This window comes from Thalassophryne amazonica, chromosome 3 (assembly GCF_902500255.1).
Source record: "Thalassophryne amazonica chromosome 3, fThaAma1.1, whole genome shotgun sequence".
NCBI classification, from domain to species: domain Eukaryota; kingdom Metazoa; phylum Chordata; class Actinopteri; order Batrachoidiformes; family Batrachoididae; genus Thalassophryne; species Thalassophryne amazonica.
The window spans coordinates 49,200,212-49,226,782 of NC_047105.1; the positions used below are offsets into that span (position 1 = coordinate 49,200,212).

General features: G+C 41.1%; 2 protein-coding genes across 6 annotated transcripts in view; one reads left to right on the forward strand and one right to left on the reverse strand.

Annotated features, from left to right (window-relative positions):
• The window catches only part of terf2ip (telomeric repeat binding factor 2, interacting protein), a 51,271-nt gene extending 37,327 nt beyond the window's left edge, over positions 1 to 13,944 (forward strand). Inside the window, exons 7-8 of one of the 2 annotated variants that reach the window (XM_034166209.1) lie at positions 12,827 to 13,249; positions 13,399 to 13,944. In XM_034166209.1, coding sequence (XP_034022100.1) covers positions 12,827 to 13,249; positions 13,399 to 13,617 — 642 coding nt within the window. In that variant the 3' untranslated portion in view covers positions 13,618 to 13,944. The remainder of the gene's footprint in view (positions 1 to 12,826; positions 13,250 to 13,398) is intronic. The other variant, XM_034166208.1, reaches the window with a different exon arrangement.
• A 6,442-nt stretch (positions 13,945 to 20,386) lies between these two features.
• The window catches only part of iffo2b (intermediate filament family orphan 2b), a 68,828-nt gene continuing 62,643 nt past the window's right edge, over positions 20,387 to 26,571 (reverse strand). For all 4 annotated transcript variants that reach the window (XM_034166212.1, XM_034166210.1, XM_034166213.1 and 1 more), the window contains 2 exons: positions 26,460 to 26,558; positions 20,387 to 20,912 (listed from right to left, as the gene is read on the reverse strand). In XM_034166212.1, coding sequence (XP_034022103.1) covers positions 20,679 to 20,912; positions 26,460 to 26,558 — 333 coding nt within the window. In that variant the 3' untranslated portion in view covers positions 20,387 to 20,678. The remainder of the gene's footprint in view (positions 20,913 to 26,459; positions 26,559 to 26,571) is intronic.

Sequence of the window (26,571 nt, forward strand, 5' to 3'; positions counted from 1 at the left end):
TATTTATAATAGTTTCTAAAGGACTTATATCACCTTATAAGACACTCACACATTGCATAGCTGGTTTGCTGGATTATAGTTTGTATATGCATCAGCATATATTTAATAATGTTGAAGAAATCTTTATAATCATGTGTTTTTTCATTATATTCTAAGTTGATTCACTGTGCCCTGGACACTAATTCAAATTGATTTTAAACACCAATAAATTACACTTGGGGAGATATAAATAACACAGCCTAATAAACAATAACTTGCTGTATTAAGTCCACAATAGAATGACCTAAACCTATGCATAATGTGTTTATGCTGCCACATGTTATGCTGATCCACTGTACCTCAGTTTCCCCTACATTTGTTACAATCGGGATCATTTAATGAAATTACTCATTAACAGACACTGGAATTGCTGATGTTCTCTGTGTGTACGGTGTGTCATTTACAGTGTATTAAAAAAAACACCATTTATAACCTTTATATTTATATCCACTGCTGCCTTATGAAAAGCTGATGTCCATACATCCACTGCCGTTATGTCAATGTGTGCAGATGTTATTTATTTGGAATGTAGAATGTTTTTATTTATTAAGATTAATAATATCAATAAGATCAATACATTTTTTATTGTGATCATCAGTATATGCACTTGGACATTTTTGCTTAATTTGAATTTCTGATGAACTGCTGATTAAGAACAAATATATAAAGCTTTAATTTCTTATCAAAATTAAAAAATTTCACTCTCATCTCTTCACTCATCTTCAACTGCTTTTCCGGGTTTGGGTCGCGGGGGCAACAGCTCCAGCACGGGACCCCAGACTTCCCTTTGGAAGGATCTGGAGGATCCCGAAACGTTCCCAGGTCAGTGTGGAGACATCTCTCCACCTAGTCCTTGGTCTTCCCCGGGGTCTCCTCCCAGATGGACTTGCCTGGAACACCTCCCTAGGGATGCGCCCTGGGGGCATCCTTACCAGATGCCTGAACCACCTCAACTCCTTTCAGTGCGAAGGAGCAGAAACTCTACTCCGAGCTCCCCACGGATGACCGAACTTCTCACACTGTCTCTAAGGGAGACACCAGCCACCCTCCCGAGGAACCCCATTTTGGCCGCTTGTACCCGCGACCTAGTTCTTTCGGTCATGACCCAACCCTCATGACCATAGGTGAGAGTAGGAACGAAGATTGACCAGTAGATCGAGAGCTTTACCTTTTGGCTGAGCTCCCTTTTCGTCACAACAGTACGGTAGAACGAATGTAATACCACCCTTGCTGCACCGATTCTCCGACCGATCTCACGCTCCATCGTCGCCTCACTCGTGAACAAGACCCCGAGGTACTTGAACTCCTGCACTTGGGGCAAGGCCGTATTCCCTCAACGCAATGTTGAAGAGACGTCTCATCCAAGACAATCCCTCCACACCCAGAGCCTTCAACATTTCTGGACAGATCTCATCAACCCCCGGGGCCTTGCCACTACGGAGTTGTTTGACTACCTCAGTGACTTCCACCAGGGAAATTGATGAAAATCCTCCATCAGCTTCTAGCTCTGCCCATACTATAGAGGGCGCTCTGGTCTGATGCGGGAGTTCCTCAAAGTGTTCCTTCCAGCGCCGGATTATATCCTCAGTTGAGGTCAACAGTCCTTACTGTCCCATCCTTACTGTAGACAGCTTGGATGGTTCCCTGTTTTCCCCTCCTGAGGTGCCTCACGGTCCACCAGAAGCACCTTGGTGCTGACCGAAAGTCCTTCTCCATGGTTGCTCCAAACTCCTTCCACACCCTCTGCTTTGCCTCCCCCACAGCAGAGGCTGCTGCCCTTCGGGCCTGTCGGTACCTTGCAACTGCCTCTGGAGTCCTCCGAGATAACATATCCCGAAAGGACTCCTTCATTCGGGCAGCTTCCCTGACCACCGGCGTCCACCACAGTGTTCAAGGGTTGCCACCCCTTGAGGCACCTAAGACCTTCAGGCTGCAGCTTCAGCAATGGAAGCTTTTTTTTTTTTTTTTTTTACTTTTGTTGAGAAAAAGATGCACAAAAATAATAAACAGAGAGCAAACTGGTACACAATCACTCAGGCGGGGGGTGTCACAAAGCGTTTGAATATCTTAGCAAACAATCGCTCATCAATGTTCTTGTTGTCGATTTATAGTGGTGGTGTCCTCTTCTTGTCTTCTGTAATCAGTCCATTTCCCCCATTTGTTCTCGAATTGTGCTTCTTGCAATCTCACTTTGTGTTTAAGTTTCTCCATTATAAAAATTTCTTCCACAGTGCACACCCACTGCCCCTCGGTCGGTGGCTCTGGTTTATGCCATAATCTTGTAATTGATTTTTGCTTACCAATAACAATACCTTTACGAGATACTCATCCTTTTTTTGAATTATGTTTTGTGTTAAGTTCCCCAAGTAGAGTATCTTGAACATTTTTGGTATCTTGTAACCTATTACCTTTTTCGCCATATTTTGTCCCAATACCTTTTATCTTTTGGCAGGCCCATAATATATGGGTATGGTCTGCATTTATGTGTCCACATGCTCTCCAGCACTGTTGCGGTGTAGGCACCATTGCTTTTCTGAGCTTTGGTGTTATGAAGAACCTGACCATACTTTTCCAATTGAATTCCCTCCAGGTCCTGGAGCTAGTGGATGTGCACTGTGTTTTACAAATACTATGCCATTCCTCCTCAGTTATTTCTTCATTCAGTTCCTTTTCCCACTTCTCCTTGATATACAGAGAGGAGAGGAGAATTTGTTGCACAACATCATGTTTCTAGTGTATATAGAACTGGGATTATTCTGCATTTTTCTCCTTGTATGCTTTCTGAAATACCTCAATAATTTCATTGTCGGTGGCCACTTTTATCTCTTTTTCATAGTAATCCTGTATTTGCAGGTATCGTTATTGGTTGTTTTGTTCTCATCCGAACCTATCCTGTAACTTTTCAAAACTCTGTAGTCTGTCCTGATCCATCATTGTACATATCGCTGAGATTCCTTTTCGTGACCATTGTTTAAACCCTTTATCATATATCCCTGAAATAAATCTGTCATCGAATACAAACCAGCTTAAAATCTGTTTTTCTTTCTCCAGCTTGTACCTTTCATAGACAGTGTTCCATATTTCAATCATGTTTATAGTTATTGCATCCAGTTGGTTACGCAGTTTTCTTAATAATCCTCTATCTGCAATTAGATTTCGTACCTCAGTATGTGTCATGGCCATTTCTATACTTTTCCATTTTGCCCAATATCTGTCATTACACCAATATATCAAGGGTCTGATTTGTGCAGCATAAAAGTATTCCTGGATACTTGGCAAAGCCAATCCTCCTTTGTCTTTAGGGAGCTGCAGAGTTTTATACCTCATCCTAGCTTTCTTTCCTCCCCATATGAACCTCGATATCCACTTATCCCATTCCACAAACTGCTTCTGTGGGATTGCTACTGCCAGGGACTGGAACAAGTATAGATGTCTTGGGAGAATATTTATCTTTATTGTTTCTATTCTTGAGGTGAAATCCAGGGTGGTAGCAGACCATCTCTCCAGGTCTCTCTTAATTTCTTGATTTATTTTTGTATAATTTGCCTCATATAATTTATTTTTGTAATATTTACTCCCAAATAGTTTATTGATTTAGCATTCCACTTGAGCATGTAGGTGCCTTTTATTTCTTGGGATGGATTATAATTAATTGACAAAATCTGTTTTTGTGACATTTAGCATGTATCCTGAGTATTTTCCATAACTTTCTAATAACGTTATTATTTTTGGGAAGCTTTCATTGGGTTGTTTTAAAAATATAAGTATATCATCTGCAAATAATCCTATCTTATGTTCCTCATCTCTTATTTTCACCCCTTTAATTTCTTCCTCCTGTCTGATCAGCCGGGCCAAAAGTTCGATAAACAGTGCAAAGAGACCCGGGGAGAGGCCACAGCCCTGTCTTGTCCCCCTTTCCAAGTTGAGTCGTTTTGTCAGACTGCCATTTACTTTAATCCTTGCTGTAGGTTCTTGATATATTGCTCTAATGCAATCCACAGATTTTTCATTGAACCCAAATTTCCTCAGTATTTTATAAAGAAACAGCCAGTTCACACTATCATAGGCCTTTTCGGCATCAATGCTTACTAAAATTGCACTTTCTTGATTCGTTTGTGTATTTTCTATAACATGTAACGTTCTTTTGATATTGTCCTGTGCCTGTCTTTCTTTAATGAAGCTAGTTTGGTCTTCGTCAATTAGGTCTGGAAGGAATGTTTCCAATCTTTTTGCGATAATTGAGGTGTAAAGTTTGTAGTCAACATTTTAAAGTGATGTAGGCCTGTAGTTGTGGCAATACTCCCTATCTTTACCTTCCTTCGGGATTATGGAGATAATGGCCTCTTTCCGTGAGGTATGGATTTTACCTGTTGTAAGACTATAGTTGAAAGAATCGTGTAGTAGTGGGATTAGCTCTTCCTTAAATGTTTTATAGAAGGAAGCCCCCAGTCCGTCAGATCCCGGTGATTTAGCTGATTTTGCTCGGCTGATTGCTTTTTTAATCTCTTCTGCTGTGATCTCAGAAGTCAGTGTGGCATTTTACTTTGTACCTATTGCTGGTAGGTCCAGATTTTCAAGATACTCCGCCATATGCCCTTCTCCTACGAGAGTTGGTTGTGAGTATAATTGACGGTAATAATCCTCAAATATTTCTTCAATTTTTTTCTTGTTCATAAAGAATTTTATTAGTTATCAGGTCCCTTATTTTATATATATTAGCCAATTCTTGTTGTTTCCTTAGGCGTCTGGCCATAGATTTAGTGGCCTTAGATCCTCCCTCATAATAAGTCTGTTTGATGAACCTTGCTTTCTTCTCCACCTCTTCCAACAAGATATCTATTTTTCCCTTAATTTCTTTCATCTGGTTAATTATTTCTGAATCTTTTGTTTGCTTGTGTTGTTTCTCCAACTGTTTTAATTTTCCAATTTGTTCTTGATATGTTCCCATTCTTGTTCTTTTTACATATGCTGTATATGATATCAGCCTTCCTCTAATTACTGGTTTCAGGGCATCCCATAGAATGGTTGGGTCTACCATCCCATTATCATTTTCCTTCCTATATCTAATAATTTCTCCTTTGAATTCCCCAACTAGCCCCTTGTTGTTCAGTATACCTTCGTTAAGCCTCCATATTGTATCCTTTCTCTTATTATTCATTTTAATTTTTAGGTAGACTGTGGTCTGAGATGTCAGCTATTCCTATCCTGCACTCCCTCACTCTGTGAACATCTCTCTTGGCCATTAAAAAATAATCAATTCTGGAGTACATGTCATGTGGAGCTGAGTAGTGGGTGTAGTCCCAATGAAGTGGGTGGAATTCTCGTCATACATCAAGTAAATCCATTTCTGGCATCATTGTATTCATGTACTTATTAATCTGTTGTTTGCCTCCCTTAGTACTCGTTTTGTCCAGCCTATAGTTCAGTACTGCATTGAAATCCCCACCGAACACCAATATACCATCTGTCTCCACATTTATAAGATCAAATATTTTCTTGTAGAAGGCTTCCCCACTCTCTGGGGGAGCATATATGTTGAGCAAGGTCACAGGTTGGTTTTCTAATTTTCCATTAATCATAATATACAGTAGTGTTCAGAATAATAGTAGCGCTATGTGACTAAAAAGATTAATCCAGGTTTTGAGTATATTTCTTATTGTTACATGGGAAGCAAGGTACCAGTAGATTCAGTAGATTCTCACAAATCCAACAAGACCAAGCATTCATGATATGCACACTCTTAGGACTATGAAATTGGGCTATTAGTAAAAAAAAAAAAAAGTAGAAAAGGGGGTGTTCACAATGATAGTAGCATCTGCTGTTGACGCTACAAACTCAAAACTATTATGTTCAAACTGCTTTTTTAGCAATCCTGTGAATCACTGAACTAGTATTTAGTTGTATAACCACAGTTTTTCATGATTTCTTCACATCTGAGAGGCATGGAGTCAACCAAATTGTGGCACCTTTCAGCTGTTATTCCACTCCAAGATTCTTTAACAGCATCCCACAATTCATTCATATTTCTTGGTTTTGCTACAGAAACAGCTTTTTTGATGTCACCCCACAAGTTCTCAATTGGATTTAGGTCCGGGGATTGGGCAGGCCACTCCAAAACATTAATTTTGTTGGTTTGGAACCAAGATTTTGCTCATTTACTAGTGTGCTTGGGGTCATTGTCTTGTTGAAACACCCATTTCAAGGGCATGTCCTCTTCAGCATAAGGCAACATGACCTCTTCAAATATTTTGACATATCCAAATTGATCCATGATACCTGTTATGCGATATATAGACCCAACACCATAGTAAGAGAAACATGCCCATATCATGATGCTTGCACCACCATGCTTCACCACAAAATTGACGAACTCACTGACTGAATGCCACACTACTATTATTGTGAACACCCCCTTTTCTACTTTTTTTTACTAATAGCTCAATTTCATAGCCTTAAGAGTGTGCATATCATGAATGCTTGGTCTTGTTGGATTTGTGAGAATCTACTGAATCTACTGGTACCTTGTTTCCCATGTAACAATAAGAAATATACTCAAAACCTGGATTAATCTTTTTAGTCACATAGCACTCCTATTATTCTGAACACTACTGTACCTCCCCTCCTTATCAGCTACTTCTTTCTTCAGCTTGAAAGTCACAGTTAGAAATTAGTATTGGCACACCCCTGTTATGGTTTTTCCCAAAGGAACTAGAAAATGAGTTCCTTTAACCTAGCTTTTTGAACTTTGCATGTTACTCTCGTGAAAGATGAGTCTCTTGCAGGAAAATAACCTGCGTCTTCTCTCTTCTAAACTTTGCTAAGGCTTTATTTCTTTTTTGATTTTGTTTAATCCATTAATGTTCAGTGAGTAAATAAGTAAGTAAACTTTATTTATATAGCGCTTTTCACAGACAGAGGTCACAAAGCACTTTACAAGGTAAAACAATAAAAATATACAGTAAAACACTCGGTACTAAAAGATTATTGGCCATGAAAAGCCTGTTTAAAAAGTAGAGTCTTTAGTTGCTTTTTGAACATCTCAACAGAGTCCAGGGATCGCAGGGACAGAGGGAGTTCGTTCCAGAGACGAGGCGCTACGGCTTTAAAAGATCGGTCTCCTCGAGTTTTAAAGGAGGTTCGAGGAACCATCAACAGGTTCTGACCTAAAGATCTGAGGCTGCGGGCTGAGGTGTAAGGCTGAATCAAGTCAGCAGTGTAATCAGGAGCCTGACCATGTAGTGCTCTGAAAGTCAAAACCAAGACACCGCCATAATGTCATTATGTTGCATTGTTAACGTCCTGTAAAATGGTTAGTAGCCCCCGGCTGCAGTGCTTCCCACCAGTATCTTCCTATAAAATAGAACAAACACACACAAAAACAAACTGAACTTCCCAGCCAATGTGGTCCTGCTTTCTGCAGGCCCCGTCTCCCTGTTGGTGGGAGGGAGGGATAACCTTTCTGGACAAAGGGCCCCCTAGTGGTCTGGGGTACACCTGAATTAAGCTTTCCCATTCAACTAGATAGTCCAGCAGTTGCTGGTTTAATAGCTCTTCCTGTCGATTTCATTTTAAGCTATATAAGTGTTAAGTAAATGGAGGTACAAACGAGGTTCTCTGCTTTAAGTAGCTAATCATTAAACCCTTTCTGTTAATTTAAATTTAGTGGGGAGATAGGGAGAAGGGGAGAAATAAAAATTTTTCACTGTATGGTGAGGGCGAGGTGGAACGTAGGAGCTAAGTTCTTTGGCATTGTGGTGATCAAAATTAATCACCCAACCCTTGTTTATTCTTTATTCTTTATTATTCTTATTACATTTAAAAAAAAAAGAGGGGATGTAAATTATTTTTAACCTCTTTTTCTTTTCTCTTTCCCCCCTCCCCCCTTCCTTTTTTTTTGGGTGGGGGGGGGTTCACTTTCTCTTTACCTCCTTGTCACCTTTTGTCCATTGACCTGATTGTCCATAGTCTCTTCATCTCTTAAAGTCCTGCAGTCTATCCTTTGCTCGGTTAGCTGCATTTTGATTCACATCTTCGGGTGCGGCAGCTCCTCTCTTTATTGCCTGCCTCCCTCCAGCGTGGCACCACAATCCCCGGATCTGCTCCTCCAATGAGTGGCCGCCGCTGCCCGAGCTGCTCTGCCGTCTGCCGGTCTCCAGCCCTCTTTTCCTCATGTCTTGCGCTGCGTCTTCAGCACTGTTGTAGATCATGGGCCTGTCTAACCATTGGATCCGTATCCTGCTCACGGGTGTCTGAAAGCAAATCTTTTTGTCTTTGAGAACTTTTTTGATCTCGGAATAAGATTTGCATTTCATCATTACCTCGGTTGGATAATTGTGATCAAAAAAATCTGTCTCCCCTTGATTGGGATTTTTTTCTTTCCAGGCTTTGGTCAGAATTTTCTCTTTGGTTTCGTATTTCAGAAAGTTGACAACAATAGACCTCGGGGGTGCTCCCGGCAGAGGCTTTCTTCTGAGACTTCTATGTGCTCGCTGGATGTGTAGGTCTGTGCCCTCTGGTATTCCAAGCTCCCGGCGGAGGAGATCCACCACCAGCTCCAGGACAGATTCATTGTCCTTTTCGGTCACGTTGTAGATTCTCAAGTTACAGCGTCTTCCATGTTCTTCCACTTCAGTCAGCTTGTCTTGTAGTTTTGTTGCTTTAGCAGGGCGAGGATCGCTTCTCTTGCCTACGTACTCCATTCTTCTAGCTCCGCCATCTTCACCTGTGCTTCAGCTGTGTCCTTCCCCTGTGTGTCCTTCCCCTGTTGTTGGATATCGGCGGCTGCGTTTTGAGGTCTCGTATCTCTGTCATAATTGCGGTGAGTCCCTCCAACAGCGAGCTGGTTTTTCCACGGTTGCCATTATCCTGGTCTGCCGCCCTGTCTTCAAAATCGCATTCTTCTTGGTCTTTGGACATGATTTTCTTCCTTACACTTCTTTGTCCTCATCCCCCGCTCATTTCTTGTCAGTTTAATTTCACATTTTCAATCTTTCCATATTTTCTTTTGGGGCGGGGTGTTCTCAAATCCGCCCAGGAGCTCAGCATTATGCTGCCATCTCGTTCCTCGCTGCCCCGGAGGTCCCAGCAGTGGAAGCTTTGAGCATTCCCTATTCTGGTTAAATGCCCCCAACCTCCACAGGGATGCTAGAGAAGCTCTGCCGGAGGTGTGAGTTGAAGATATGTCAGACAGTGGGCTCCTCCAGATGTTCCCAGTTCACCCGCATTATCCGTTTGGGCTTACCAGGTCTGTCCAAAGTCCTCCCCCACCCTCTGATCCAACTCACCACCAGATGGTGATCAGTTGACAGCTCTACCCCTCTCTTCACCTGAGTGTCCAGAACATGCGGCCTCAAATCAGATGATATGATCACAAAATCGATCATCGATCTTTGGCCTAGGGTGCTCTGGTATCATGTACACTTATGAGCATCCTTATGTTCGAACATGGTGTTCGTTATGGACAGTCCGTGACTAGCACAGAAGTCCAATAACAGACGACCATTCTGGTTTAGATCAGGGAGGTCGTTCCTCCCAATCACACCTCTCCAGGTGTCTCTGTCATTGCCTACATGTGTGTTGTCCCCCAGCAGAACAATGGAGTCCCCCACAGGAGCCCCATACAGGAATCCATTCAGGGACTCCAAGAAGGCCGAATACTCCAAAATGCTGTTCGGTGCATGTGCACAAACAACCGTCAGAGTTTTCCTCCTCGCCACCCGAAGATGCAGGGAGGCGACCCTCTCGTATACTGGAGTAAACTCCAATGCAGCGGCGCTCAGCCGGGGACTCGTGAGTATCCCCACACCCGCCCAGTGCCTCACCCCCTGGGCGACTCCAGGGAAGGATATGGTCCAACCCCTATCAAGGAGGCCCACCAGATCTAACTGGTATCATTCCACCTCCCGCAGAAGCTCCGGCTCCTTCCCCCACAGCGAGGTGATATTCCACCCCACCCCCATACCCAGCCCCTGCCACCTGGGTCTGGTCGAGGCCCTTGAATTTCACTGCCACCCATGGGACAGCGCAAACAACACCAGTGGTTTCCCCTGCGGGTGGTAAGCCCACAGGCTGGAGATGGAAGGTCCACGTTGCCTTTTCGGGCTGTGCCCGACTGGGCTTCGTGGCAAGCCCAGCTACCAGGTGCTTGCTGGGGAGCCCTACATCCAGGCCTGTCTCCAAATGAGGGCCCCGGGCTTCCCCCGGGCCAGGTCACATTTCCTCTACTTCTTTCTGTCATGGTGTCTTGTGAGCCATTCTTATTCTGGCCTCTCGCCTGAGACCAATTTGCCATGGGAGACCCTACCAGGAGCATAAAGGTTCCAGGCAACACAGCTCTCAAGTTCATAGTGGCACACAGACCTCTCCACCACGATAAAGTGATGCCTTGGGGCAACTGTTTGTTGTGATTTGGCGCTATATAAGAAAAAAGTTGATTGATTGATTGGTTCCCGGAGAGGTAAAAATTTTCACAATACTGTAAATAAAAAAAAAAAGCAAATAATGTTTACTTAGTTGCTGCTAATAAGGTTAAATGGTTTGTGTGAGGGTTGTCACAGCTGACACACTAGACATGTGCGAGTGTTGTGTTACCTGTCCAGCAAATGTTTCTTGTGAAATATATCCAAATTTTATCTGGATTTCTTCCCAACTTGGCCTCTGGTGGTCTATGTTTATTACAGTGAATCTGGAAAATATTCATAGCACTTCACTTTTTCTACATTTTTTGTTACAGCCTTATTCCAAAATGAATGAAATTCATTTTCCCCCTCAAAATTCTACATGCAACACCCCAACAAAATATGAAAAAATGTTTTTTGTTTGTTTGTTTTTAGATTTTTTTTGCAGATTCATAAAAAAAATTAAAAAAAAAACTAAGAAATCACATGTACATAAGTATTCACAGTCTTTTCCATGAAGCTCAAAATTGAGCTCAGGTGCATCCTGTTTCCACTTATCATCCTTGAGATGTTTCTACATATTAATTGGAGTCCACCTGGTTTAAATTCAGTTGATTGGACATGATTTGGAAAGCCACACACCTGTCTAGTTATAAGGTCCCCCAGTTGACAGTGCGTGTCAGAGCACAAACCAAACATGAAGTCAAAGGAATTGTCTATAGACCTCCAAGACAGGATTATCTCGAGGCACAAATCTGGGGAAGGGTGCAAAAACATGTCTGCTGCTTTGAAGGTTCCAATGAGCACAGTGGCTTCAATCATCCATAAATGGAAGAAGTTTGGATCCACCAGGACTCTTCCGAGAGCTGGCCGCCCGTCTAAACTGAACGATCAGGGAAGAAGGGCTTAAGTCAGGGAGGTGACCAAGAACCTGATGGTCACTCTGTCAGAGCTCCAGCATTCGTCTGTGGAGAGAGAAGAACGTTACAGAAGGACAACCATGTATGCAACAGTCCACCAATCAGGCTTGTATGGTAGAGTGGCCAGATGAAAGCCACTCCTTAGTAAAAGGCACATGGCAACCAACCTGTAGTTTACCAAAAGGCACCCGAAGGACTCTCAGACCATTAGAAACAAAATTCTCTTGTCTGATGAGACAAAGATTGCATTCTTTGGTATGAATGCCAGGCATCATGTTTGGAGAAAACTGGGCACCATCCCTACAGTGAAGCATGGTGGTGGCAGCATCATGCTGTGGGGATGTTTTTCAGCAGCAGTAACTGGGAGACTAATCAGGATTGAGGGAAAGATGAATGCAGCAATGTACAGAGACATCCTGGATGAAAACCTGCTCCAGAGCGCTCTTGACCTCAGACCGGGGTGATGGTTCATCTTACAGCAGGACAGTGACCCGAAGCACACAGCCCAGATATCAAAGGAGTGGCTTCAGGACAACTCTGTTAATTTCCTTGAGTGGCCCAGCCAGAGCCCAGACCTGAATCTGATTGAACATCTCTGGAGAAATCTGGCTGTGCACTAATGCTCCCCATCCAACCTGATGGAGCTTGAGAGGTGCTGCAAAGAGGAATGGGCAAAACTGCCCAAAGATAGGTGCACCAAGCTTGTAGCATCATATTCAACAAGACCTGAGGTTGTAATTGCTGCCAAAGGTGCATCAACAAAGTATTGAGCATAGGGTGTGAATACTTGTGTACTTGAAAAAGAAAAAAGAAAAAAAAATTCATGTCATTATGGTGTGTTGTGAGTAGAATTTTGAGGGGGAAAAAAAATGAATTTACTCCATTGTGGAATAAGGCTGTAACAACAAAATGCGGAAAAATTGAAGCGCTGTGAATACTTTCTGGATGAACCGTAAACGTGTCCATTGCTATTGTTCTCTTTCCATTTTATATTCTTTTTATGATACTTTGAGTCACTATTGAAGCTCAACCACATGCCTTCATTTCCATGATGCTAACATTAGCATATGTAGCGTAGCAGTGCCATTTGACCTTCAAATGGCATGCTGGGAAATGGAATTTCTTAGTGTGTTGTGGCATCTTGTAGCAGTGTTTTAAGTTAAGTAAGCAAAAAATACTAAATTGTTTCCAGAAATGGTGAGTTTTGGGCAGAGATATATAACAGTGAATTCTTTATTCAAATACAAAAGAATAAAATTATAGTGGCGCCAGAGAAAGTCCTTTTTATGATTTAAATTGTAGAATCTCCAAAGGGACTGGAGCTTTACAACAACCAAATATGCATCTCTTTAAACTTTTTTAATTAAAATTTTTTAATTTGTGTGTGTGGGGCTGATTACAAAGCAGGACAGAGGGGAGTTGTTTACAGTCTTTCCACTGCTGTTTCAGATTTGTTTTTGTCTCTTGCAGTCTGGAGATGAGGCCATGGATCTCTCACCCCCTGACGGAAAAGGGCAGAAACACTCGACACCCATCAAACCCTGCCTCACTGCAGAACCAGCTGCAGACACTGCTTCCTCACTCTCCGAAACTGATGATGGAACCCAAGTTCAGGAGAAGGTAGACAATCCCCAGACCTCCACTGGAACCCACCCAGCAGAGACAGAATGCCCTAAACCTGCAGGTCCTGACCCTGTCCAGTCCAGGGCACACCAGTTCATATTTGACAGCGAATCTCAGGAAGAAGGCTCTCAGTCCAAAGATGATGGGAACACACCAGGCACGTCTCAGTCCCAGGCGGAAGCAGCTGACCACGCTGCCTTCTCACTGACTCAGGACCAGCTGGATGAGGACAAGCAGCTTGTCACAGAGTTGATGACCCAGACCGCCCATGTAAGTGCGGCTTGCACAATATTTTCACCAGTATCCCGTGAAATAAACATAGACCACAAACCCTCTCAGACAGAAAACAATGATCATTACGCGTGTGTGTTTTACTGTGTTGTCTGCTTAATCTTATTTGGCTCTCATTTGCGTTGTAGGACTTAGTTTGTGTCACCATGGCCTTGTTGAGGAGCAGTGGAGATGTCGGCACCGCGAGGCATCTCCTTTCGGATCCGTCCTACACTCTCGGCCCGCAGTGGAGTGCCCATGACGACAGTCTTTTGCGGTCAGGCGACTCCGCGGCCCGCCAGCAGCTGGTACAGAAATATGGTGAAGAAGAAGTCGCAAAGAGAATGGTGTTCCTGGAGGTTGAGTGATAAAGTATGAAGAGCTGGTTAATGTCCATCACTACAGATATAATGTTTGCACTAGAGTTTAATGTGAGGAGAGTAAAAAGGTTCTCTGCTCCTCATTAACCGTTTAATGTGACAGTGTGTTTAAAATTTTTGTCAAGCAAAAGTGGAGTTTTCTTTTAACAGGAAGAGTAAAATGGTTATTTGTTCATTGCTGCTCCTGAATAACTGCTAAGAAGTTTAATGCAAGTTTTAAATTGCAAAGTCAGAAAGTAAGAAACGTTGAAAAGTGTTGTGTGTCGTTCTCTTGACAATCCAAGCTTTTAGTGTATTTTGAAGATAAAGTGTTTTGAAAGGTTTTATTGTATTTTGAAGATACGTTTTGTAAGGTTTTATTATGTTTTGTTACGTTGAATAATAAAGTTTGTAAAGTTCAAGCATCTTTGCTGTACATTATGGAAAATGAATCTGTATTCATTTGGTGTCTCTGTGTTACGTTTTTGAAAAATGTAAAAAGAATTAGAATTCAGTCCAGTAGAGAAGATGTGGATTACAATTAAAAATCCATGTGGTCCTTGTGGCAGCAGATTAAAAGTAAACAACTGACCGAGCATCTTTCAGCCGGAGTAACCAAAGCCTTCATACACACGTCACGCCAGAAAAAGACACATACAAACAGATGGAGGGAGCGCAATATGGCCCAAAATTTCACAGAATGGGTAAATTTATATCAATCAGAATCGCCTTTTATTGTCATTGTAATTTGCATTACAACGAGATGTAAGTGCAACTCCAAAAAGGTGCTTTCCGTGGTGCGAGTAATTTTTAGCCAATATAAAAGACTGAAATTTAACAAGAGACCACAGGTGTAAGTGCAACGTGCCTGTAATCATTTATGCTCTCCACTACTGACTTATTTGGGATTGGAATGATGGTGGAGGATTTGAGGAAGAGTGGAATGATGGCCTGCAACAGGGACAGGTTGAAGATGCAGGTGAAAACTCCAGTCAGTTGGTCAGCACATGCTTTCAGTACCATTCCAGGTACACCATTGGGGCTGGCCGCCTTCCTGGAGTTCACCGCCTTCAGTACGCATTTCACTTTGTGTTCCTGAAGTGTTAGCGTGCTAGTGCTGGAGGGTGGTGGGTGTGGAGTTGCTGCTGTTCTGTCTGCTTCGAAGCGGGCAAAGAAGCAGTTCAGCTGCCAGCGAGGCGTCAGACTGAGCATTTCCTGGGTTGCTGCTTCTGTAGTTGGTTATATGATTTATTCCCTGCCACATCCTTCTGGGGTCATTTGCGGCGAAGTGGTCCTCTATCTTTTTCTTGTAGGCAGCCTTGGCCTCGCTGATGCCTCTTTTCAGATCGGACCTGGCCACGTTGTACAGGGCCGTCCCGATTTAAAGGCGGTGTTGCGCCTTTTTAAATAGGGACTGGACTATATGATTATATACAAGTGGGAATCAAATCAGCAGTTATAGATTGTTGAATAGTGATATGACAGAGTGTTTGCAGTGTCTGTTGTAAAAATCCTGACTGATAGATGGGCCAAACATCCATAGGGAGACCAAATATAGCATATGATTATACATATCAATTTTGGAATTAACTGGAAAAGATGTTCCTAAGTTTTTATCTTAAGGGGAAAAAATGTGACAGCGAATCTATATCCCCCTCCCAGAATGGGATTTTTTTTTTTTTTTTAAATCCACCTTTATCCACCTAAATGGCAAGGACACGCTTGTTTTTTTGTGCGTGTTTTTTTTAAACTGGGCGATATGACCATGGCAGGCAGCACGGTGGCTTAGTGGCTGACACTTGCCTGACAGCAAGGTCACGGGATCGATTCCCACCTGTGGCCTTTCTGTGTGGAGTTTGCATGTTTTCGTGGGTTCCCTCCGGGTGCTCTGGTTTCCTCCCACATCCAAAAAACATGCAGGTTAGGTTGATTGGAAGCTTTAAATTGTGTTTGCAGGTGGAATGTGTTGTCTGTCTATATGTGGGCCTGCGACAGTCTGGCGTCTTATTCCCCTATGACTGCTAGGATAGGCTCCTCCCCCACCGTGACCCTCAATTTAGGAAGCAGAAGTAGAGAATGAATGAATGAATCTCTGTTTATAATTCAGAGAAAGACTCTATCGCTTCCTAAAGCAATATAGCATAAGTAAGAAATCCCTTTTGCTGCTGAATGCTCAGAGCAGCGACATTTTTGACTCAACACAATGCAGTTAATGTAATATTGGTCTTAAATTTGATTCCAACTGGCATTCAGTTATTTTTTTGAAGTCTTAAAATGTCTTAAATCTATCTTTAGGAACCCTGTTTATGTAACTAATTATTTCCTTAATTTAATGACCGCAGACTACTAATAAGTCAATGCATTAATTCTTTGAGCATATCAGATCTACAAATAAGAAAATTAACCATTTCAGAATTAAGAATGTTGGCCTCAGTTATTATCCAATGCAGTTTTATTTATTTTTACCCCCATATTAATTATTATTGAGTACATTCATAAGTTTAAAACAGTTTGCCCCAATCCAACATGAATACATTGGTATAAACAAAAAAAGTATTTCTACAAATCTAAATGAAGTTAAAGCAGAAAACTTAAAACTGAATAAACAGGACAGCACGTATGATGCAAATGAAAGCCAAAGATCAACAGATTCTTCCCAAATATGGACACAAGTATTGCTGCTCCACTTCATGTTTATGAAGCCAAATGCAAATACAATAACATCAATGGTATACAGGAACATCGTTGACAGTTGCAACAAGCATATCATCCCATGTTACACAAAGTAAAAACATTCCCAGAAACCCTTTTTTGAATGAAACAGTCACATGAACCAGGCTCCAAGTGTCAAAATTCATACATGTAAGTAACATACTGTCAGTTGTTCAAGTAACAAACAAAATACAGTATCAAGGTCTTAAAAGCACTACATACTTCCTTGGATTTGGACAGCTACATCATTTTTGTACAGTTTGCACTCATAAAATCTTAAGACGACAACTCGTCACGCTATGTGTTGTTACAATTTATGACTGGATGGTATTAGAATTTCACTTTTTCCACATGGCGATATTGGAGATAATTTAACATTTAGTGTTCAAAAATGATGCATATTACAGACAATGTCCGCAAATCAACAGCTTTTTGGACAACATGCAAACATTGAGAATGCACAGTGCTCTGCAGCTTGTATTACAGCTTTGATTTACAACCCCAATTCCAATGAAGTTGGGACGTTGTGTAAAATGTAAATAAAAACAATACAATGATTTGCAAATCCTCTTCTACCTATATTCAACTGAATACACCACAAAAACAAGATATTTAATGTTTAAACTGATAAACCTTATTGTTTTTGTGCAAATATTTGCTCATTTTGAAATGGATGCCTGCAGCACGTTTCAAAAAAGCTGGGACAGTGGTATGTTTACCACTGTGTTACATCACCTTTCCTTCTAACAACACTCAATAAACATTTGGGAACTTAGGACACTAATTGTTGAAGCTTTGCAGGTGGAATTCTTTCCCATTCTTCCTTGATGTACGACTTCAGTTGTTCAACAGTCCGGGGTCTCCGTTGTCATATTTTGCGTTTCATAATGCGCCACACATTTTCAGTGGTCGACAGGTCTGGACTGCAGGCAGGCCAATCTAATACCCGCACTCTTTTACTATGAAGCCACACTGTTGTAACACATGCAGAATGTGGCTTGGCATTGTCTTGCTGAAATAATCAGGGATGTCCCTGAAAAAGACGTTGCTTGTATGGCAGCCTGTGTTGCTCCAAAACCTGGATGTACCTTTCAGCATTGATGGTGCCATCACAGATGTGCAAGTTGTCCATGCCATGGGCACTAACACACCCCCATACCATCACAGATGCTGGCTTTTGAACTTTGCGCTGGTAACAATGTGGATGGTATTTTTTCCCTTTTGTCCGGAGGACACAACATCCATGATTTCCAAAAACAATTTGAAACTTGGACTCATCAGACCACAGCACACTTTTCCACTTCGCGTCTGTCCATTTCAAATGCGCTCGGGCCCAGAGAACGCGGCGGTGTTTCTGGATGTTGTTGATGTATGGCTTTCGCTTTGCATGGTAGAGTTTTAACTTACACTTGTAAATGTAGTGACGAACTGTGTTAACTGACAGTGGTTTTCTGAAGTGTTCCTGAGCCCACGCGGTAAGATCCTTTACTCGATGTCGGTTTTTAATGCAGTGCCACCCGAGGGATCAAAGGTCACAGGCATTCAATGTTGGTTTTCGGCCTTGCTGCTGACGTGTAGAAAATTTTCCAGATTCTCTGAATCTTCTGATTATATTATGGACTGTAGATGATGGAATCCCTAAATTCCTTGCAATTGAATGTTGAGAAACATTGTTCTTAAATTGTTGGACTATTTGTTCACAAAGTGGTTATCCTTGCCCCATCTTTGATTGTGAATGGCTGATACTTTTGGGGATGCTCCTTTTATACACAATCATGACACTCACCTGCTTCCATTTAACCTGTTCACCTGTGGAATGTTCCAAACAGGTGTTCTTTGAGCATTCATCAACTTTCCCAGTCTTTTGTTGCCCCTGTCCCAGCTTTTTTGAAATGTGTTGCAGGTATCCATTTCAAAATGAGCAAATATTTGCATAAAACAATAAAGTTTATCAGTTTGAACATTAAATATCTTGTCTTTGTGGTGTATTCAACTGAATATAGGTTGAAGAGGATTTGCAAATCATTGTATTCTGTTTTTATTTACATTTCACACAATGTCCCAACTTTATTGGAATTGGGGTTGTAGCTTGCTATGGGTGTATGGTTTGGCTGGTTAAACATGACAATCTTACAAAGGATGTGTGTAAGACATCATACTGTGTGGTTACGCCTGCTGATCCTGGATTTTATACACATCAAATCAAAAAATGAGTCTGATGCAGGACTTTATCTCTAAAAAGTACAGTACTTGTACAAGAATGGCTCTTTGTTACTTATCAAGCTGGTTTAACATCAACACAAAGGTACATGAAGTTAGCTCTCTGAGTAAGGCCGCTTCTTTACTCTGGTCTGTTAGTGTTATTTTGTGGGTGGGCTGATATGATTAATATGTGACAAAACTGTTTATACTCAGGCGTGCACGTAACTGGTGTACATGTGTGTGAAAAATAAATGATACACAGCAGAAAACGCAGAGGGAAGTGCTTCTCAGGAGGGAAGTGATGATGACAGGGTGCTTATTTCTGTGTTTTCTGCTGTGCATAATTTATTTTTAGCATGCACGTGCACCTGTACACCAGGTATGCTCAAGCCTGCTTATAGTAAATATTTGTGTCCTGCATCTTGCAAAAAAAAAAAAAAACTTTGATAATGATTTTAAAACTTTGAAAAATACATAAAAAATGTAATTCCTTGATTTTAATCACTTGTGACTAAACGCAACGCATATCCTGCATTAATTACTTTGAAATACATTGTTTAAAAAATGCACAAACATGCTGAAATAAAAGAAAAACTTTTTTAAAACATTCGTTAGAACTTCACAGATGAAGTAGCAATTTGATTTTACAAACCATACACACAATATTACAATGTTTGTTTCTAAAAAAAAAAAAAAAAAAAAAAAAAAAAAAAAAAAAACAACCCCTCTTCCCATCTCTAAAAAACCCTCACTCGTGTTTTCATGCATCAGTCAGTTATATCCAGTGAAAGCAAAAGTCTGAGATGTCTCAATAAACTGCACACAGACTCATATGAACAAAAAGGCCACTAGTGGGTCAGATCACCTGTTTTCTGCCCCTGATCACACAAAATGTGTAATACCTGCAGGACAGCAAGGGAATAGTCCACATCCAGACAGACGGCAGCTCCTGATAAGATACTACAGACAACAATAACCAAAAAAACTAAACCACTGCCTTCTCTAAAATAATAAATATACAAGACACACATATGTAGATTAAACAAATGGGAGTTTTCAAAATGTGCCCTTTGGTTTTTCTTTGATAGTTTTTTTATTTCTACTTTGATCATGTTGACTTTCTTTAAAAATATGGCTGGAGTTCATCGGTTTTAAACTCAAATTAAACTCACGCACTGCCTGTTTCAGAAGAATCAACTGATAAACAGGTGGAAATTAAGCTTCCCTCAAGGAGGCACTGTTCCAGTTATTACTGCTGATGTGCACACACATATACATATATATATATATATATATATATATATATATATATATATATATATATATATATATAGACAGTCACACTCGCACTCACACACACTCAAATGCACAAAGCCTTTTTGCCAAAAGGCTAAATAGAAAAAACACCTGCTTTGCTTGAAAGGCTAATCGCATTTGTTACAAAGAAAAAAGGCTTGAAGAATAGTCAGAAAAAATAAGGTTGGCTAAATTGCATAGAATGTCAGTAGTGCACTGATGCATCAAAAGGCTGTGCTCCTTTCCTCTTGCAGCCATGCACAGTTCCCTCAGAAACCACCAGAACCCCAAAAACATCTGTCTTGTTTTGTCTTCTTCTTGACAGAGAACATTTCAGCTCCTATCAGGAGACCACACAGTGCAAAAACTCCAACCTGTAAATCACGATAACCAAACAAAAAGCTTAACATTTGATCAATATTTAAATGTTGGTGCAAAGGATGGACTTTTCCTTTACTGAATGCATGAATATCAATTACAAAGGCAGAGAAGCACAATCATTCCTTATGGAAGGAAAGGTGTTTCTACGGCAACATCTCTGCCAGTCTAAAACCAATTTTATGTGATGCCCTGGATATGTCTGAGGATTTGGCAAGGCAGCAGTGAGAAAAGGAGCACAGCTTAGACTCCATATGCACCCATTTGTTTGTGAAGTAAAACCACCCCAAACATAAAAACACTATAAAAGCACCAGTTCTGATCCTGGATCAATGATGATGACCATCAGAGCTTGAGCTGGAACAGGTCTGGGTTTAGTTTGGACCACCTCTCAAGCAGGGCGGAGCTCTTTACGCATTCACTGCCTGTGGCAACAAAGGGACAGGCGGGAGGAGTTGGGACGCAGCCCAGCAGTGCAGCCATCAGCTAACAGCCACTTCAGCCTCTGCGTCTTTGTCCGAGATCTCGTCCTGAATCTCGTCTGTGTTCCCTGAGTCACTGCTGGCCACAGAGCTGAACGAGGGAGAGTTCCTGCTACCTTTGATCATCCGCCGACAGGTCTCCATCTGCACGTCCAGGCCTCTCTTCATGCTGCACATCTCCATGTACTCGTGCAGATGTCGGTTCATGTCACTCTTTGCTGTGGCCAACTCCATCTGAAGACAGCAAGGAAACAAAGAAGGTACTGACAACAGCTGTGAGCCCACATGGACAAAGGACAAGGACAATTATTTAATCTTTTTAGTAAAAATTCCCCAACGTGTCAAATTCCACTAATCATACAAACACACAAGCGCCTCGCGTTCATTCATTCATTCATTACAATGTGCAGGCAACAACATGAACACTGGAACAGATCAAATCCAACCAGCATGCTGTAGTTTCAGAACATTTATCATACAGCTGCAAAGGATAGTTTTCAGGTTATTGGTTCAAATTTTTCAAGGGGGGCAAGTAAATCTGAAGGTGGGGTAATTTTTAAACAGCTGGCTCAGGGGAACAGTGAGTCTCAGTGAGTTCACCCGCCTGTCTGAACAAAGTGAGAGAAAAATAAATAAATGGCTTCCTCTGGTCAGCTTATGTGATTCAATCACATAACCAAAAAAGATGCAGGCAGATTTTATTAAATTTGGTTTTGCGGCAGGTCTCTGTGCATGTGGAGGTATTTTCAGTCCCGTGTGTCCATCTGTCTTAGTGTGAACAAAATTTGATAAGATTTGGTGGAACAATTTAGGATCAGTCAAAGACAAAATGATTTGGTTCAGATTTCGACACAATTGATCAAACCTCGAGGCCACAGAGAACCGTGTATTATAGAACCACTGATCACAGAGTGCCTACTCTAATTTTATAATGTCTCCCCCTAAATTCAAAGGTACTGTATTTTTCAGAGTACAAGTACCATATCCGTGCACTGGAACACCTCTCCTCAAGCATCCATCCACCCCCTTTTCTAATCCAAGTTTAAATGCTCACCCTAAATTTAATTAATTTCTTATGAAAGTTGATTATATGCCCGCTTCCTCCCACATCCAAAAACATGCATGTCAGGTGGATTGGAAACTTAAAAAAATGACCATAGGTGTACGTGCGGGTGTGAGTGTGCTTGTCAGTCTATATGTGGTCCGACATCCTGTCCAGGGTGTACTCCACCTCACACCCTATGACTGTTGGGATAGGGTCCAATCCCCAACCTCGTGACACTTAACCGGAGTAAGCGGGTATTGAAAATGGATAGATGGATGGATGGATGGATGATGGTTAAATGCCAACCATAACATAAATTCTCAACTCAACTTTATTGATACAGCATTTTAAAACAACCATAGCTGAAAACAAAGTGCTGTACATAAGACATTAAACAATTAAAAGCAATAAAATAAATAAGAACAATTGTTTCACTGTTGTTTAAAGCAATTAGAAACAATAAAACAATAAATAAAAGCAAACCATAAAACACAAACAAAAACAGAGCCTCATACGTAGTTAAAAGCCAAGGAATAAAAATGGGTTTTAAGACTGGTTTTAAGAATGCACAGTGAGGAAGCTTGTCTAATGTTCAATGGAAGCTTGTTCCATAGCTATGGAGCAAATCCATGTTATGACCCCACCACATCATAAAATGGAAAAAAATTAGTTTTCACGACATTTTTCTCATCACTTCCATGTAATGACAATATCAGTGGTAGTAGTTGCATGACAGACATCAATTTGAGAGGTTACATTACGAGAGTTGCTCACAAGGAGGAACAGATCCCCCCGGCCGACCTCATGCATCAGCCCAACCCCTCTTCAGGCAAAATTTCACGTTATACCCACAGCATTCTGACGAGCTAGTACAGTCATTTTTTTAAACTAGTTTCAGAGATGCTACAACTTGTATTTCAAAGCCACCTATATATATGAAAGGTGTTTGCGCCATAAATAATTAAATAATACGTGCCATTTTCAAACTTTTAATTACGTTGCATATTTATGTATGATTGTTCAGTGGCCAAACAAAGCAGTTTACACACATTTTGGGGGGTCTGGGGGATGTAGTTTGGTACAATCTGGTGCCATTTATAAATTAAATTGGAGATATTTCTCAGTTCCATTTTTTTTTTTTTTGCTCATTTTAGTCATAAAAAACATTTTCCCAAGATGATACTCTTTCATAAAACCATGTGCACTTGTCACTGTACTGTCTCTACATTTATCCAAACATTTGACTTCAGTGTCTCAACATGAATACAAATAAAATTTGACAAGTAAAGCTGTACCTACCATTAATTAATAGTCGCCAATATCACTTTAATTTATTAACAATATTGACTTGGGTTTAAAATTTTATTCTTCTTCACTTACCGTATATAAATGGGAATGTAATAACAGATTTTTCTGGTCAGCGCTGATGTCAGCATTTCTGGCTACTTACAATTTACGCATAATGCAAAACAGCACAAACGTTTTTTTTTTTTTGCATCAATACTTTGACTTCTACAAGCATGTTAAACATTAATCTTTTTTCTGTATTAATATTTCACACCCATGTAAACAGCAGAAGCCATAAAATTTATATTTTGTGTGCTAGGTCAAACCATAAACAAACCTATAGAGTCTGCATGTAGACAGTTTGAAGAAAATTCATCCCAAAGACAGAGTTTGATTTGTGTGAAATAACTTGAATCACATCAACTGACAACAAATTCATGGAGAATATTGCTGCCTGTGCAGTCAACAACGTGATAGGCCCACTTGAATTTATTGTTGATGTAACTGTCGCACTTTAAATCATCTCCCCACTGCAGAACAACTTCTCCATCCATGATTTGCCTTGTAGTTTCAACAAAACGCGGTTACTTTCAGAACCCGGTGGGCTGTACAAATAAATCTGTAACAGCGTCTCTTAGTGACTGCTGCTTGTCTGATTAGCGGGTCCTGATAAACAGGATTGTGCTTTACATTTATTTTTGAAGTCTTGGATGTTTGGGGTGAAGATGTGAACACGCAAGACTTCATATCCACTATGGCGTCTCATCAGAGACATTTCCAATCAATTTTTACAAACATAAACATCAAATCCAAAGCGGAACAGGAAAACAAGGGAAACCTAGAAACGTTTGCCATGGACCCAACCCCACCCTTCCCTCCCCAGCCAAGCTCCTGTCCTGGGCACCAGCATGGAATATCACAATTTCCTGTATATTTGTATTGTAAATTGTGCCGGTAGCATGGCCCAATCAGAGGGCCACCCCTTTGAGTCTGGTCTGCTTGAGGTTTCTTCCTCAAATCATCAGAGGGAGTTTTTCTTTACCACTGTTGCCTGTGTGCTTGCTCTAGGGTTGGTAAGGTTAGACCTTACTTGTGTGAAGCACCTTGAGGCAGCTTTGTTGTGATTTGATGCTGTATAAAGAAACTGAATTGAACCGATTGTAAATATCAGACTTCCAGAAATTCCAGGAAGATTCACATCACTGATTAATTAGTTCATTAGCATCTGCTGGCTAACACAGTGTTTGCATTGTAAACTAGAAGCACCCGGAGAGCGCAAATCTCCGCCAAGACCATAGTGTCACTGACGTCACATGGAATACCCTTTGGCAAAGAGACTTATTCTACGTCGTTTCACGCATCTACCATCATGTTTCAGCTTCAGTGGTTAACCCTCTGGGGTCCCAGGGCATTTTTTTTGGACAGTTCACTTGCCTGGCATAAATGTTTTATTATTGCTCTTAACAGCTCTCCCTGCATCCCACAATCAAGTTTTCCGTCTCTTTTTTCAGGACAACCTGTAAAACATTTTTCAAATATATATATGCTATAGTTGTGTTTTAGAAGTGTAATAAAGGTTTACAATCAGAAATAAGAAAGGAAAAAGTAAAGCGGAAATAATTTTCCACACACATTTATTCAAAACACAGCAAACTATAATAAACTGTTTTGACACTTTATAAAGGTAATTTGGGCTCTTGTGTGAAAGACTGTACAACAAAAAGGTTCAAACAAACACAAATGCACATTTTGAACAATATATACAAAATGGTCTGTGCGTTTTGTTTGTCTTCACCTCAAAGCAATTTCTGTCTGCTATTACACAAAGGTTACATCACAAACTTCTACTATGAAGTTCACTGTGTGTTTGTTCTCTCCTGCTCTGAAAGCAACATTCACACTTCGAGGCTCATTCAATTTGAGGAGCGGCCCCTCCCCCCTCGCTCCACTGATATGGTAAACAGTGCTTTATGCCGGAGTGAGAGAGCTTGCCACAGGCTTATCCAGTAACATTCACAGGAAAACTAGTCCAGCAATCCTGATACTTACACACTGTTTGAGCACATGAGATTGTATGAGAGGCTCTCCATCTGCTCCGTCTGCTCACGTTCATTTTCGCTGTGCATAATGGCACAGGGCGCACTGGAGCAGCAAGGGGGCTATTCAAACGGGCCAACTAGTAACACATCACTCCTAAAAACAATCTTTGGTGTGTCACATGAGGTGAATCTGCCCTACGATTGGATTTTGGAAAACCATGTGACGGTGAACCAATTCCAATTGGACACTCACATTGCTCACATCATCACACAGCTTCTATGAGGAGTACAAAGATGGTGGACTGTGGCTCGAAAGTCTGCGGAGTTAACTTTTCAGCAAAAAAGTAAGTTTCTATCTCATATCATTAAAAAGTTAGTTATAATTTAGTAAAGCTTGGTCTCAGCCGTCGTATATGATGGCGTCGGCCCCAGAGGGTTAAACCCTTAGATCTTCAGCAAATGTATTTATAAAGAGAAACTGCATGAACTACACAAGTTTTTTTTTATTTTCTAATAAGTTTATTCAATGAGGAGAACCAAATGCTAAATTATTGTTGAGTCGTAACTTAATTTTTGTTCAGCCTTTGTGACCCGTCTTCATGAAGTTAGATGTAAAAATGTTGAAATTGGCCCTATTCTACAATGATAAAGAATCCTTTAAAAAAATTACTGGATCCGGATCGTGTTCTGGATTATTACCAAAATTTAATGACTTCTAAGTTAGGCCAAGATGCACCCCTGGTAAAAATTTCATTGAAATCTGTTGAGGATTTTTTTTTGAGTAATTCTGCTAACCAACCAACCAACCAACCAACCAACCAACAAACAAACAAACAAACAAACGGACACGACACAACGCATTACCTCCTTGGTGGAGGTAATAAAGCACCAAATTTTCAAACATCGGATTACAATGCACGTTTCCCTCATGTATGGTTGTCTGCGGGCGGCACGGTGGCTTACTCACTGTTGCCTCATAGCGAGAGGGTCCTGGGACTGCTTTCCACCTGGTCCTTTCTGTGTGGGGTTGGCATGTTCTCCCCGTGTGTGCGTAGGTACGATTGATAGTGTGAATGTGTTTGTCTGCACCCCACCTCTCGCCTAAAGCCTGCACAGATAGGCTCCAGCCCCACCATGAACCTTAACTGGAATAAGTGGGTGTAGAAAATGAATGAATAATAATGATCCAATGAAATCCATGTGCTTCTTGTTGCATGAAGCAGCAACACCACGTAAAAAATAAATATGGTATTTACTGTATATGTTGGTGAAACAGCATGTACACCTTAAGCTCAGTTATGCACAAAAACCAGAGGAAGTATTCCAGTGGAAGTATGCACTGTTTGAGTGCCCTCGAGGATTTTAAACCATAGTGTGCATGCACGTTGTTCTTTCCCACAGTCTGCCTACCTCAATCTGTCCGATGGTCTCCTGATACTCCTGCTCTCGGGTTTTAAATAGTGACTCGGTTTCATCAATCAGGCTGCCGAGACTTCCATCCTGGGAATCCTGAGAGAGCACA